The sequence below is a fragment of the Mastacembelus armatus genome, chromosome 5 (assembly GCF_900324485.2).
Source record: "Mastacembelus armatus chromosome 5, fMasArm1.2, whole genome shotgun sequence".
Lineage (NCBI taxonomy): Eukaryota > Metazoa > Chordata > Actinopteri > Synbranchiformes > Mastacembelidae > Mastacembelus > Mastacembelus armatus.
The window spans coordinates 3,675,251-3,690,665 of record NC_046637.1 but is presented as its reverse complement, the minus strand read 5'-3'; the positions used below and the strand labels follow the sequence as shown (position 1 = coordinate 3,690,665).

At 41.7% G+C, this 15,415-nt stretch overlaps 1 protein-coding gene across 3 annotated transcripts in view; it reads left to right on the top strand.

The window, feature by feature from the left end:
* chd6 (chromodomain helicase DNA binding protein 6) overlaps positions 1-15,415 on the top strand; it is a 70,236-nt gene that overhangs the window by 34,030 nt on the left and 20,791 nt on the right. For all 3 annotated transcript variants that reach the window (XM_026305876.2, XM_026305875.1, XM_026305877.1), the window contains exons 6-24: positions 284-433; positions 924-989; positions 1,133-1,191; positions 5,064-5,181; positions 5,464-5,550; positions 5,679-5,816; positions 7,181-7,302; positions 9,126-9,369; positions 10,182-10,358; positions 10,602-10,745; positions 10,883-10,981; positions 11,335-11,491; positions 11,848-12,058; positions 12,328-12,523; positions 13,179-13,343; positions 13,458-13,637; positions 13,943-14,053; positions 14,895-15,097; positions 15,270-15,350. In XM_026305876.2, the coding sequence (XP_026161661.1) occupies positions 284-433; positions 924-989; positions 1,133-1,191; positions 5,064-5,181; positions 5,464-5,550; positions 5,679-5,816; positions 7,181-7,302; positions 9,126-9,369; positions 10,182-10,358; positions 10,602-10,745; positions 10,883-10,981; positions 11,335-11,491; positions 11,848-12,058; positions 12,328-12,523; positions 13,179-13,343; positions 13,458-13,637; positions 13,943-14,053; positions 14,895-15,097; positions 15,270-15,350 (2,708 nt within the window). The remainder of the gene's footprint in view (positions 1-283; positions 434-923; positions 990-1,132; positions 1,192-5,063; positions 5,182-5,463; positions 5,551-5,678; positions 5,817-7,180; positions 7,303-9,125; positions 9,370-10,181; positions 10,359-10,601; positions 10,746-10,882; positions 10,982-11,334; positions 11,492-11,847; positions 12,059-12,327; positions 12,524-13,178; positions 13,344-13,457; positions 13,638-13,942; positions 14,054-14,894; positions 15,098-15,269; positions 15,351-15,415) is intronic.

The window sequence follows — 15,415 nt, the reverse complement described above, 5'->3', positions numbered from 1 at the left end:
GATCACAGCATAAAGGATAAAAGTCTGAGGTAAAGTTCATGTCTAACATGTGACAAATGGCAATGACCACACTTTCTGCTCTTTCACTGTTACTGCATTTCTTTTCATCTTATCTTCCTCGTCTTCTTCCTCTCACACTTCCACCTTAATATGCCAGTGGATCACTGTAATTTCCTCTTTTTCTCTTCTTCTGAGGTGTCTTCATAACTCGATTGTGTCTCCTTGTCGTCCCTTTAACTCCTCATTTCTTCCTCTCTCACCACATTTTTTTCCCCCTCTTTAGAAGCGCCGTTCAGGACGACAGGTCAAGAGGAGGAAGTACAATGAAGATTTGGACTTTAAGGTGGTAGATGATGATGGCGAGACTATTGCGGTTCTCGGAGCTGGTCGTATCTCAGCGCTAAACGCCACTGCTCTGGCATGGCAGGCTGAGGTAGGGAAGGACACACACAACTCTTTTCCTCTTTCTTCTGCCTTTCAAACTATCTCAAACTTTATCTGAATTTAAAAATGATGTGAAATATGATATATGAACAGTATATTGCATGGAAGGTGGAGCTGAGAGTGTTTCTTTGATTAGCATGTCTGACAGTCTGTCACACTTTGAGGAAGTTGTTTCTGTTTTAGTGTGTGACAGCAGAACATCTTTGCTTTGTGCAGATGTTGTTACCATCTAAACTTATTACAAACAGATGAATGACATGCAACATTTACCATCTGTGCTGAAATAAACCCCTGCACTGGGAAGGGTTAGTTTGTGCTTTTAGATTAGACTGTGTCACTTGGCATTTTAAATTCTGTGAAATGCTCGTGTAGGTACTTTGCTTAGATTGAAGTTTTTAATATTTGTTGGTGCTGTATGAGAACAGACTTTGTGAACTCACCTTCATCCACCCTGACCTTATCTTCTTCCTCTCCCTCAGGAGCCGCCCGAAGACGAGGCCAACATCATTGAGAAAATCCTGTCTGTCAGAACAGTGAAGAAAGAGGTGAAGAACGAACACAATCACACATTGTTTCATCAATAAAAGAGTTTTTAGATCTTACAAACATAATCAGTTGTTTTTTCTCTATATATTTATATATTTGTCACTTGCGCTGTCTCCTCTCCCACCTCCCATTGTCTCCTTAGACATCATCAGAGGACCAAACAGAGGAGACAGAGGAGTTTTTCGTCAAGTACAGAAATTTGTGAGTGTCTATTCATCAATTTTATTTGCACAGTGAAATATAGTGACATTTCGCAGACACTTGAAGGGCTTTAGTTTTGTACTCTGCTGGCAGAATCCTATTTTCCTGGTGGTCTTTGGACTGAGAGTACAGTGTTTGCACTGCCTTTTTGTACAGACATTCATAGTCCACAATGGACAGATCATGTTGATTGTTTTGATCCACTAGCGCCACCGACAGGTTGACATGTAGTTCAGAGGGATATGTCTTTGAAACTGTTGGATGGATAACTTCAGTTTGGTGCAAACATTCACACTGGTCCTCTGAATGTTTTTGTCATTATAAAATCCAATGTCCACATGTAAATTTATCAGATATGTTGGTTTATTTAAATAACAGGTCTTTACAATGAAAATTTGGTTAACTATAGTAATAATAGGCTATAGTGACCATAGACTCTTTGTGAGCTTGAGTCTTCACTCGGCCTGTCTTTGCACTGGTGCTTTAAACTGATTTATCTGTAGGAAACACGTGATCATTGGGGCTCGACTCCGTTTGACTGTCACTCATTTAGCTGCATAGGCAAAGATGAATGAGGCATCAGGTGTGGTGTTAAACCTCTGTCAGCAGATAATCAACCTTTTGCACTTGGATTATGGTTATGGTTAGCACTGTATCCTCACAGCAGAAGGTTCTGGGTTTGAAGACCGTGCGGCCTTTCTGTGTGGAGTCTGCATGTTGTCCCTGTGTCTGTGTGGGTTTTCTCCTCCCACAGTCCAAACACATGCAGGTTAGGATTAGGGTCTGAGCCCAGGTGGACCCAGGGCCTTTCTGTGTGGAGTCTGCATGTTGTCCCTGTGTCTGTGTGGGTTTTCTCCTCCCACAGTCCAAACACATGCAGGTTAGGATTAGGGTCTGAACCCAGGTGGACCCGGGGCCTTTCTGTGTGGAGTCTGCATGTTGTCCCTGTGTCTGTGTGGGTTTTCTCCTCCCACAGTCCAAACACATGCAGGTTAGGATTAGGGTCTGAACCCAGGTGGACCCGGGGCCTTTCTGTGTGGAGTCTGCATGTTGTCCCTGTGTCTGTGTGGGTTTTCTCCTCCCACAGTCCAAACACATGCAGGTCAGGATTAGGGTCTGAACCCAGGTGGACCCGGGGCCTTTCTGTGTGGAGTCTGCATGTTGTCCCTGTGTCTGTGTGGGTTTTCTCCTCCCACAGTCCAAACACATGCAGGTCAGGATTAGGGTCTGAGCCCAGGTGGACCCGGGGCCTTTCTGTGTGGAGTCTGCATGTTGTCCCTGTGTCTGTGTGGGTTTTCTCCTCCCACAGTCCAAACACATGCAGGTCAGGATTAGGGTCTGAGCCCAGGTGGACCCGGGGCCTTTCTGTGTGGAGTCTGCATGTTGTCCCTGTGTCTGTGTGGGTTTTCTCCTCCCACAGTCCAAACACATGCAGGTCAGGATTAGGGTCTGAGCCCAGGTGGACCCGGGGCCTTTCTGTGTGGAGTCTGCATGTTGTCCCTGTGTCTGTGTGGGTTTTCTCCTCCCACAGTCCAAACACATGCAGGTCAGGATTAGGGTCTGAGCCCAGGTGGACCCGGGGCCTTTCTGTGTGGAGTCTGCATGTTGTCCCTGTGTCTGTGTGGGTTTTCTCCTCCCACAGTCCAAACACACACACAGGTTAGGTTGGTTGGTGACTCTAAATTCCCTGTATTCGTGAATGTGAGTGTTCGTCTGTCTCTATGTGTCAGCCCTGTGAGAGACTGCTGATCTGTCCAGGGTGAACCCACCTATCACCGATTGTCAGCTTGGACTGGTTCCAGCTCCCACCACCCTAGAAGGACAAACAGTAGATGATGGATGTGCTTGGATTCAGCCATGATATGTTGTTGTGCTTCACTGACATGCACTTAAGTAACCAGCGTACAGCAGCTTCCTGCGGTAAACATAACAAGAAACCTGGTTTCCATAATTGTGGGTAGCGGCTTAGAGAAACTAGATTTCCTGAGGTACATTTCTGATGGACAATGTTGATTTCTGTGCTGTGTAAAATGGGGTAAAGGGGAAAAACAGAGGCTTCATCGAAAGAGAGAAACTAAAACTGAAACTAACACAAAGTGGCCACTAGAAGTGTAAATAAGTTGTTTTCATCTCTGAACATTTGAGTGTTGGTTGAATCCGAGAGTTTGTGTTGTGAAAAGGAGCTCCGATGTGTCTGTTTGCTTCTCTCACTGCTGTCAGACTGCTCTGACACAGGAAGCAGCTTCCTCTAACACCACAGTGAAAATCTTGAGTCTCAGGGTGGAGGAGAAAATCTGCACGTCTACTTGGATTTACAGTCACCAGTTACTAGGGTGCAATGCGTTCCCCTAATGACTTCATTTCTCAGAGTTAACCGGGTTACTTAAGTAACTTTGTACTTCACTTGCTAGATGGGGTCATCACTTGAAAAACCTAAAACGTGCTGTTTGTTGTGCAGAATCAGAATGGAAAGAAAACCATGCAACCCGTCTCCAACATATACTGTGGTGTTTGGGTTTTAGACTCATCCTGAATGGGCCGAGGCTGCGACCCAAGTAGCCAATCACTGAGCTGTCTGATGACAGCAGCTTACATGATCAAACACATTTCCTAAAATCATCCATCAGCATCTATGACATGTCCTGGGTGCCACCATACAGATGTGCAACCTCAGTGGTGTAAAGTCACAGATATGACAGATGTTCATGGGCGGTTAGCAGTGATTTGTTCTCCAGAGTGAGTGAAATGCTCCTCAGCAGAGTGTTTCTCATCCTTTCACTGGGGCTCATCTCCTCCAGTCAGTCTGGGGGCCTCTGGAGACCGTCCTCTTTGCTCCAGCACTTCGTATCTTTACGAACAGGCTACACAGATATACTGCTGGTGTTATGATGATAATTTATTCTCAGGGGTAATGAATAAAACATTTGGTTGAGTTGAAACACAAACAATAGATATGAACACTTTTTACTTTTTAGTGGCTTTGTGCTTGAAAATTATAAAGTTACAGAAAAGTATGAAATTGGTAACATTTATAATATTTGTAGTGCAGAAATGATTATTTTACATGATGTATCGCTAAATGCATAAGTATGGAGCTGCATAGGCAGTTTAGTAGCTGCATGGTGCAAATGCTGAACCCTGCAGTCACATTTGTATTTGTCCATTTCTAGGTTGCGCTTTATGGATTAAATCATGCATATCAGACTGTAGCCATAGTAACTCTAGTTGATCTGCGTTCATTCCCTTCGACTAATAATTAGTGACTTTGTTGTCCATGCATGTGTCACTAGTCTACTCTTTAAAATTCAGTTGTGTGAGATGCAGAGCAAAACTATAACCACCCTAAACTTTGTGCAGGATACAGTGGAAGAAACTACAAACATGGCGGTTCCTGCTTGTCTGTGTTCACTCAGCACAAATCTCCTGCCCTTTCTGTGTGGCCTGTCTAAAGAGACACATTTGTTTGTTTATTGTGTTTTTATATATGATTATATTTTGATGCTCAATCACTTCCACCACACACCACTTTGGGCTTTGATTACATTTTAATTCATTCTCATGACCTTATTATCAAATTAGTCTATTTTATCCACACTGATAGCAAGCTTGTTTGACTATTGATGCTGATAACAAACTGACGCTGATGAGATTTACGGCTGATTTGTTTACATCCGTTTTCTTAACAGTTTTTCCTGAACCATTTACAGAGCTGTATATTGAATTGATTGTGGAGAGAAACTCATGGTGTGAAATCATAGTGTGATTGGTCTTGATTTTCTTCATTGATTCCTAACATTTAAACAAGTAAACACAGTACATGATGTAGTATTTTAGAAAATAAAAGCTGTGTTGATTCTTATCTGCTATTTTAGTTCCTACCTACACTGCAAATGGGCCACTCTGGAAGAGCTGGAGAAAGATCCACGAATCCACCAGAAGATTAAACGCTTCAGGACGAAACAAGCCCAGATGAAACACCTGTTCACAGAGGTAACCATCAGCATTATCCCTGTAAAATCCCTCACCAAGCCAGTAGGAAAAATTTAACATGTTTTCTCATTTCATTAGTTAATAGACCAGATCATCTACTTGGATTATTAATTACAGTTTTCCTCTAAGTCTGCTCAGACTGATATTCACTGGCATGAAGTAATTTTATATCACATTTCAACTATGTTCTTATGCTTTCGGGTATTTTTGAGGTGTTGTTTTCTGATAGCAATAATAATCCCCAATCTCTTGTTGTCTCACTGTCTTTGTTCCCTTTTCCAGCCCGATGAGGACTTGTTTAACCCAGACTATGTAGAGGTGGACAGAGTGCTGGAAGTGGCTGTTACCACAGACACTGAGACTGGAGAGGTAGATAGCACATAAACACAGAAATCAGCAGTGTTTGTCTGCTATGAAACCGGTTATTACTAAAGTGTAGCAGTCCACTCTTAGCTCACCGTCTGAGACATGCTGTGTTTCTCTGTATGTTGTTGTAGGAGGTGACCCATTACCTGGTTAAGTGGTGCAGTCTCTCGTACGAGGAGGCGACGTGGGAGCTGCAGGAGGACTTGGACCCAGAGAAAATCAAAGAGTTTGAGCAGATCCAGAAACTGCCAGCTGACCTCAGACACACTGTGAGTACAAACAGTAATAGATAAGTAAAAATCAGCTGGTTTAATGCAATACTTCGGCGTAGAGGAGACAGATGTAGTTAAATACCCTGACAAATCAGAAAGAGAAAAATAAGGGCTTCACTTTCAGATGCTGGTATGTTTTGTGAAAACCACATGTATGGACCCTCATGGCACTTTATACCTTTTGTTTTTGAAAATGCTTCATAAATAAAGGTGTAATTCACACATTTATTGTGTGAATAGAAATAAACAAAAACAAAGTCTCAGTTTTTTAAGTGGGTGAGCTTTGTGAGCACGAGACAGATCTTGTTGAGTTGACTCAGAAGTTGTCAGTTGTATCCACATTTGGTGTCGTCTTTATGACAGATGTATTTGAGTTGCTGAAAAAGTGTTGACAACATTTCAGATGTCTGGAACCAGATTATTTTCAATAAATAGTGATCAAAACATTTTGAGTTTAGGTCGGCGGACAGACGAGAGAAAAAGTATAACTGCACAACACAGTCCCATTATGGCTTCAGGTTCCATCTCTGTAGAAGAGCTGAACATCCTTTTCTGCCCACAGCTTTGCAACCACTCTCCATCATGTTCACCATTTTCTTTTCCAGTGCTAATGAGTGCAAACACGGTCATTGCTGTGACGCTTTCTTTCTTTTCATCCCACAGTTCTGCATCATCAAGTATTAGTTTTTTTTTTTTATAGAGGCAACATTCAGGTTTCAAATTGACATAAAACACATTCTGTTCCTTGACCCACAACCCTGTCCACATCTGTTTGGTGTGGATGTCGCTACGCACAGGAGGCCATTTAATGTGAGCCTCCCTGTGCAAGTCATCAGTTTCACTACAGCCTGTCTGTACTTTTACTTTGCTGGATGTTAAATACAAAATTACTGCTTAAATAAGCATCAATTTTCTAGACTTTTTTACCACTCCAGACACATACAGGACTGATACCTGAGCAGATTACTTTTGCTCTTTTGCCATTGTTCATTTCAAATCTAGTATTACACTTTATTACAGCCTGCCAGCAACATTATTTATGTTACAATATTTATCCATTCAGGCTCCAGAAACTGAGTGGTCTCTTAGCTTTAAAAATTGGAACAACTCATTTCCTTCCTTTCTGATTTAATTTTAGAGTTTTAATGTCGGATATTTTCCTGCTTCTTTTGTTGGATAAAGTCTGTGTTTAGTTAAAGAATAGTAGTAGTGTCATCATTTTTTGATTAATCCAAATTTTCTTGGACAAAAGGAAGCAACAAATGCCACTTAATTTATTGCAGTAACAAACATTTTGTTAATGGAACAATAGTGAATAAAACATAATCCAATGAATGTTTGTGTGTGTGTTCTTATTACAGGAGCGTCCTCCTCCTGAAAAATGGCAGAAGCTGGAGTGCTCCAGAGATTACCGCAATGGAAACCAGCTCAGAGAATACCAGTTAGAGGGAATGAACTGGTTACTGTTCAACTGGTACAACAGGTGAATCCACAAACACTGGAACCAATCAGAGCAATAACCCAGGATAAGTCAGCCCTGCTTCTGCACTGAAACAGCCTGCCACTACTGCAGAACACCCCTCTCACTTGGAGGATTTTTCTTTCTCTTTAAAATGTGAAAATACACCTGCAGACAAAACCTGTTCCTGCAGTGTCTGTGTGCACTGTTGTTGCCATGCTACAGTCGATGCTATCTCTGAGTAAAGATGGATGTTTTCGACTCGATTTACTCGTGTTTCTTCAGGTATCAGTTTGAATGGCAACCTGTGAGAGTATAAGTCATTTACTCTGGCAAATGAGGATGTTTGCATGCAAACCCTTATCATGCTTTTATGGAGCTGATCCCTCACTGAAGTGATTTTTTTTTTTTTTTTTTTTTTTTTAAAGCTACGGAGACGAAATCCACAGTCTGCTTTTTGTGTAAAACCTTTAGAAATAATTCTTACACAGAACAGACTGGATTTTGTCCCCCATCTCACTTACAATGAAAATCATTCAAAACAGAGCTCTGTCTCTAGCTATTAGGAACAAAAGCTCATTCAGTACACTGTAAACAGTTTATTGTTAAATAAAACCTTACCTTACTGGCAACAATTATTCAATAGTTGCTGTATTTCATATTACAGTGCAACTACTGTAAAACAAACTACAGTAATTTTATACATAATGTAAAATTATACACATTAGTATACTGTTATTTCTCTGGCATACTGTATAATGAAGTACAGTATTACTGTCACAGAAACGAAAGTGTAAATGAATTTTACTGTAAAACCTCCAGAGTATTTCCCTGCTACGTTAACCTTAGCGAAGCTAACTTAGCTAAGCTAGCTAGCTTCGCTAATGTTGACGTAGCATATCTGTTAGCTATTTTAGCTAAGTTAGCTAGCTTATCTGACTTAGCTGTGGCGTTTTTATTGGTAATGTTGGAGAACATCAAAGTGACAGTGTCAGCAACATCTAAGTTAACCAGGTGAACATTAACTGTATATTAGCGCAGTTTCTGTCAAGATTCCCACTCACAAGATATTAACACGCAGCTCAGACTGGATGACGAAGAAAGTTCTGGCAAAGCGCGATTATGTGCACACACAGACACACACACCTCGTTGAGAGTTGGAGCTGTAATTTTATTAAAGCTAAAATGAAAGTTTCCCGGTGTTAATACTTACCATAAAACAAAACTCTACATTGAAATGAAGGCGACAGTTTTTTCTCAATATGGAGGTTTTTGTTATTTTCCCGCTCAATTAGTCACTAACGGTAATATTTTCCCAGAATGCACCGGAAAACTACAGTAACACACTAAAAAGTTAAACGGTACAAAAGTACAAAACTGTCAAGATTACAGTAATAATACTGTAAAAACACAGTGTATATATATATATATATATATATATATATATATATATATCTTTCATCTTTTCTGCTTCTTTAACATGTTCTATTAAGAGTGAAGAGAACACAATCATCAAAAACTGAATGCAAACCTGTTAAAAAGTTGTACTTTGTTGAAGTAGATCATCGGGTTTATATTTAATCTTATTTATTTGAGTCTCAGTGTTGAGTCTAACCCAGAATTTCACTTTGCTGTATATTTTCTGATTAGATTTAACCATAGATAGCATTTTACTGAAGAACAGGTTTCTGTTATTGTGAGAAAAGAGTCTCTGCACAAATAATAATGTATGAATTAGTTAATTATTGTCCTAATTGACATAAATTGACACATTTCCAGTGTGGCTGACCATAATGCTCCTGATACCGTGTCTTACTCTCTCACACCATCTTCATCTTTGTGTCTAGAAAAAACTGCATACTGGCAGATGAAATGGGTTTGGGAAAGACCATCCAGTCCATCACTTTTCTGTATGAGATCTTCAACATGGGGATCCGTGGCCCCTTCCTCATCATCGCCCCCCTCTCCACCATCACTAACTGGGAGCGAGAGTTTCGCACGTGGACACACATGAATGTCATTGTGTATCATGGCTCGCAGATCAGCCGGCAGATGATCCTGCAGTACGAGATGTTTCACAGAGACCCACAGGTATCGTAACAGCTGGGTGACGTTTTTAAAAAACAGACCTGACGGTACAGGGCATGGGTGGGGGGGCAGTCCGGTCTTTTGTTTCTGTTCATGTGACCACAACGATGCAAAGTCCTACTGTTACTTCTAGTAAATAAATTTTGTCACATCTGGTATTTCTGCTGTGGTTCCCAGGGTTCCTGCAGGTCAATAGTTTGTCCATAGGCTTATAGAAATAAGATTTACTGTTATTTTCTTGATTCATAGATTCTTTCTTTTATGTAAGCTGAAAATTTTTCTTTTGCCTCAGTTTCTTTCTCCCTGGTGCTCTTCATGTCTCCATCCTCCACCCCGAGAGACACCTGCACTGTGGATATATCAGCCATTCGCACTCATCTTTTCTCTCTCTCTCTTTCTCAATTGAATTCTTTTTCCGTCGGCTTTCTTCCTGGCCTGGGTCGCAGTATCTCTGGCCACAAAGTGAACAGCGCCTTTCACATCTTCACGCTGGCAGTGGTGTAGCTATTTAGATCCTTACTGTCGCTTCCTCTCCATCTGCTAGAAATGTTCAGTGTCATAACAGGCTGCATTAAGATCAATACAGGACAGAGTTGTGTTTACAGTCACTATTAGCAAAAAAGTAATTTCTGACAGTCCCGATATTTTCAGCGGTTCTACATTTTCTGAAAAATTGAACATCGAAGGGAGAGAGAAAAAACAAGAGAGAAGGGGATGACATGCAGCAAAGGTCACAGCTGCATAATATCCATTCTTGACTACTCCAGATACAGCAGCTTAACTGGACTGTTGTCACCGGCTCTGTCCCCCTACAGGGTAACACTACCCCCGGTGTGCTGAAGTTTCATGGGTTGATCACCACGTTTGAGATGATCATGGCCGACTGTCCAGAGCTGAAGAAGCTCCACTGGCGCTGTGTGGTCATCGACGAGGCTCATCGCCTAAAGAACAGGAACTGCAAACTGCTGGAGGGGCTCAAGCTCATGAACCTGGTCAGTCACCTGCAGGAAAACACTGTCCCCCTGTGTTTGATGAATAACATGTACACTATCTCAGGCACTGAGATGAGAAAGTCTTTTTTTCGTCAATGGGAACAGTGAACCACAGTTCTTAGCCTTACTCACACTCATACAAACCTTTTGTAGATGTGTCTACTAAATCCTTTTAAAGGTCTTTGCAATCAGTATGTTCTGTATAATGTTTTTTGAAGATTTTTTTGGCTGTGTCTCTTACAGGAACACAAGGTTCTGCTGACCGGAACCCCCCTGCAGAACTCTGTGGAGGAGTTGTTCAGTCTGTTGAACTTTTTGGAACCATTGCAGTTTCCCTCAGAGAGCACCTTTCTGGAAGAGTTTGGAGACCTCAAGACAGATGAACAGGTAATTCATAGTGTTGTGGACCTAAACTGTTTCATTCAGATTAGAGAAAGTGAAATATGTCAGAATAACTGCAGGTGTTCTAAACAAAAAATATGAATCTGTAATATCTGTTCATATCTTTTCATTCTTTCCTCCAGGTGAAGAAGCTTCAGGCCATTTTGAAGCCCATGATGTTGAGGAGACTCAAAGATGATGTAGAAAAAAACCTGGCACCTAAAGAAGAGACCATTATAGAGGTGGGGATGTGTATGTTTGAAATAAACATCATTATAATATTTATACATGTTTCTATGTTTAAATGACTGATGAAAAAAACTTTTGTCCTACTAGTTTAAGTCTTTCTTCCCCCCAAAAAAAGGACAGAAGACTTGATTTTATCACTAAATCCACCACTAAAATGGAAAGTAATAGTAAATACATCTGTCCAGTATTTTATTTTGGAAACCACAGTCAGGGTGTAGCTTATGATTAATTGTGCTGGCTAAATGACTAGACGGTAGATGGAGAAAACAAACAATAAAAGTATTTGATCAGCCTGATACTAAAGTAAATGTGGACTGTTTTCTTTCCTGTGTCTGCGTTCCTGCAGGTGGAGCTGACGAACATTCAGAAGAAATATTATCGAGCCATCTTAGAAAAGAACTTCTCCTTTCTGTCCAAAGGAGCGAACCAGCACAACATGCCCAACCTCATTAACACCATGATGGAGCTCCGCAAGTGCTGCAACCACCCTTACCTTATCACAGGTGAGTACACACACACACACACACACACACACACACACACACACACACACACACACACCTACACACCTACACACCTTGGGTCCAGCTCATAATTTATATATAGACACACAGTCTGTCACACACACCAAGCAGCCTTCCTCTTTCTCACATATCAGTACACCTAAAAGATAATGAGCAGTTTATTAGCGATCTAGAATTACTATACACAGAATGTTACAACCGTAACATGTTTGAGGTGAGGGCCGAGCTCACAAGTACTTCATTTTACTGAGGAACCAGGGCGATAATATTCTGTCAGAATACAATGAGTTAAAGTTTTTGTCTCAGTTTTCGTCCCTTTACATCCTTTCTTTTAGGAGCGGAGGAGAAGATTCTTGAAAGCTTCAAGAAGAGTCACAGTCCAGACGCTCTGGACTTCCAGCTGCAGGCCATGATCCAGGCAGCAGGTAAACTGGTGCTGATCGACAAGCTGCTGCCCAAACTGCTGGCTGGGGGACACAAAGTCCTGGTCTTCTCCCAGATGGTCCGCTGTCTGGACATCCTGGAGGACTACCTCATCCAGAGACGGTGAGGAGGGAGGGAGGGAGGGAAAAATGAATGAACAGGTAAAAATAAAGCCAGGTAAACAGAGCAAGGACAAGTGTGGAAAGAGGGAAAGGAAAACGCAAAAGAGGAGGCAAAGATGGAAAAAGCAGAATGGATTGTGATGAAGTAGTTTGGAGAGGACAAAGGACAACTAGAGATACAAACACGCATTCTTCATCCGTTTCATACAGTAAATAGTATCCACTTGTTGAAGAAATCAAAGCGTTAATGTGTGTGTGTGTTTTCTCCAGCTACACATATGAACGCATTGACGGTCGTGTGCGAGGGAACCTGCGACAGGCGGCCATCGACAGGTTCTGCAAGCCAGACTCGGACCGTTTCGTGTTCCTGTTGTGCACCAGAGCTGGAGGCCTGGGAATCAATCTGACAGCTGCTGACACCTGCATCATCTTTGACTCAGACTGGAACCCGCAGAACGACCTTCAGGTGAGCACAGAGCGGGGTGACGTGGCCGAAAACGTAATGGGACTACATGTATGCATGTGCATCTGTAGTGTTGTCAGTTGTAAAACACATTAGTCTGTGTTCTCAGGACCTGACAGGAGAGAGCTAATTTCACTAAATCATCCTTTTTTATTGTGTGAAGTTGCTGCTTGTCATAGTACTGCATTTGTGATGCCTTTTAGGGCTGCAGTAGATGACTGAAGAGTAACACTCTTAAAGTGCACTACACTTCACGCACTCTTCACTTTTCTGTGGAGTATTTATTTTATTTTATTTTATTTTAATTCTTTAATTCTGGTTCAGAATATGTTGTCAGTGTGAAAACTGAAGTTCTTTTGTTGCATTGCTTAAATGGTCACTCTGAAGTAGAGTTGAGGAATAATCATGCAACCTGTCAAATTATGATGATGAATGTTTGCTAACAGTGTGCAAGGAGAACAAAAATACTTTGAAGCTGATTTTCCATATGGAGAAATCTGTAGAGCTCATTAATTAATGAACTCATCAAATGAGCACATTAAAACTTTAAATAGTGTTTAAATGTCATTTTAAAGTTAAAGGAACATTACAGTTCCTCCAAAAACAGTTACACTGAAATACAGTGCTTTACACTAAAGGCTGTTTTCCTTTGATCCAGGCCCAGGCACGCTGCCACCGGATTGGCCAGAGCAAAGCGGTGAAAGTGTACAGACTGATCACCAGGAACTCGTACGAGAGGGAAATGTTCGACAAGGCCAGCCTGAAGCTCGGGTTGGACAAAGCAGTCCTTCAAGACATAAACCGCAAAGGAAACCTCAACGGGGTAAGATATGACTCAGCTGTTGTACAAGCTGTTGTAAGATTGTTCTTTATTTGAATGTTTACAGGCTGATTTTAAAAAGAGCATAAAGTCTAACACGTCTGTGTGTTGCTACAGGTGCAGCAGCTTTCTAAGTTAGAAGTTGAGGATTTGTTGAAAAAAGGAGCATATGGTGCACTGATGGATGAAGAAGATGAGGGTTCTAAGTTCTGTGAGGAAGACATCGATCAGATTCTTCAGAGACGAACTCAGACCATCACCATCCAGTCAGAAGGGAAAGGGTCCACGTTTGCTAAGGTAGAAATGTTTAAACATTAAAGCCTTAAACTTAAACAGGCCTTAAATTTCAGTTTTAATTGGTGTTACATTTTGTCCTGGCGCCTAAAATGTTTTTTTTCTGAGGATTCTTAGAGGAGAAACAGAATATTTGGAATATGTTGGGATCGAGATCATACGTGAAAATGCTAAATATGTGCGCAAAGCACTTGCTATTGGCAGCTTCAGCCCAAACATTTGGTTCATTGCCAGACTCCGTCAAAGCCCAGTCGACAGCAACCAGAATCTGACACAGTTTGAATGTCCTTTTGTTTCTGTTTCCTCAGGCCAGTTTCATCTCATCTGGTAACAGAACAGACATTTCTCTGGATGACCCCAACTTCTGGCAGAAATGGGCCAAGATCGCAGAGGTGGAGATTGACTCCAAGTCTGAGAAGGTACAGAGAGTCAGAGAGAGGAGCAGATCTAAGTAGGACAGCGGGAAAAACAGGAAAAAAAGTTTTGTTCAAAGAAAAGGGTCAGAAAAGGAAGAAGATGGCAAAAAGATCACAAAGAATGAACAAAAAGTAAGAAAATGACAGATGCTGGAGGGGGTGATAAACAGGAGAAAGAATACGATGAAAAGAGGTGAAACATTAACCACCGAACAGGAGATGCACTTCCTTCCTTCTTACAAAGGTAAGACAAAGGTAGAGCACAGGAGCAGCGCCAGCAGGATGAATGCAGAAATTGAGATGGGGGAACAACATGAGGTGTGGAGAGAAAGATGGATCGGATCCAAATTAATGAACACAACCACAGAGGGAGGGGAAGTTAAGAAGAGATCCCAAACTGGGAAAAGAGTAAACGAGGGCAGGATGGAAATGAATGTAAAAGGAGCTAAGAGGAGAGCTAAGGAATGATTCTGTCCCTTTTTCATTCTCCTCTCTCCTCTCCTTCCTAACAGATGGGCTGCCTTAATGAACGAAGCAGCTTGAGCACCAAGCACTGATACTTTCTTCATACCTTATGTGTGTGAGTGTGTGTGTGTGTGTCTTTGTGGGTGTTTTTTGTGTGTGGACCGTGACTTGTCTCTTGAATCCATAATGGCTGACTTAAATGTTTTTTTTTTTTGTTTTTTTTTAAAGTCTCTTGTGCTTGTTTTTCCTCCTCAGGTGTCCTTGTACAACTAGAGGACAGAAACTCAGATCTTTCCTCCTCTGCTTCATCTTGTTATTGTAAAAATCTGTACTTTGTACTCTCCTTTTCATCCAGACTCCATTCTTCTCTCTGCTGCAGGAGTCCTTGGTGATTGATACGCCTCGTGTGAGAAAACAGACCCGTCACTACAACTCCTTCGAAGATGACGAGCTGATGGAGTTCTCGGAGCTGGACAGCGACTCTGAGGAGCGGCCGTGCCGGACTCGTCGTCTGGGTGAACGCACTCGACGGTACCTCCGTGCTGAGTGTTTCCGGGTTGAAAAGAATCTGCTCATCTTTGGGTATGGTCTGATATGTCTCACAAGTGATTCATATGGACTGTAGCTGCACATTGACAAGGCAGCATGTGCTGAATTGGCATTTATATACTATTTTCCCATTTTTCTTTCTCTCTTCTTTGCGTCCTTTCCACATTTTTCCTTTTCTCTTCCATTCTTTGCAATGTGTTTGCAGCTGGGGTCGGTGGAAGGACATCCTAAACCACGGTCGGTTCAAATGGCACCTGGCAGAGAGAGACATGGAGGTGATCTGCAGGTGAGGAAAGCAAGTTTTTGTTTGTTTTACCCACAGAAATACAAAGAGATGTTCATTCACACAGT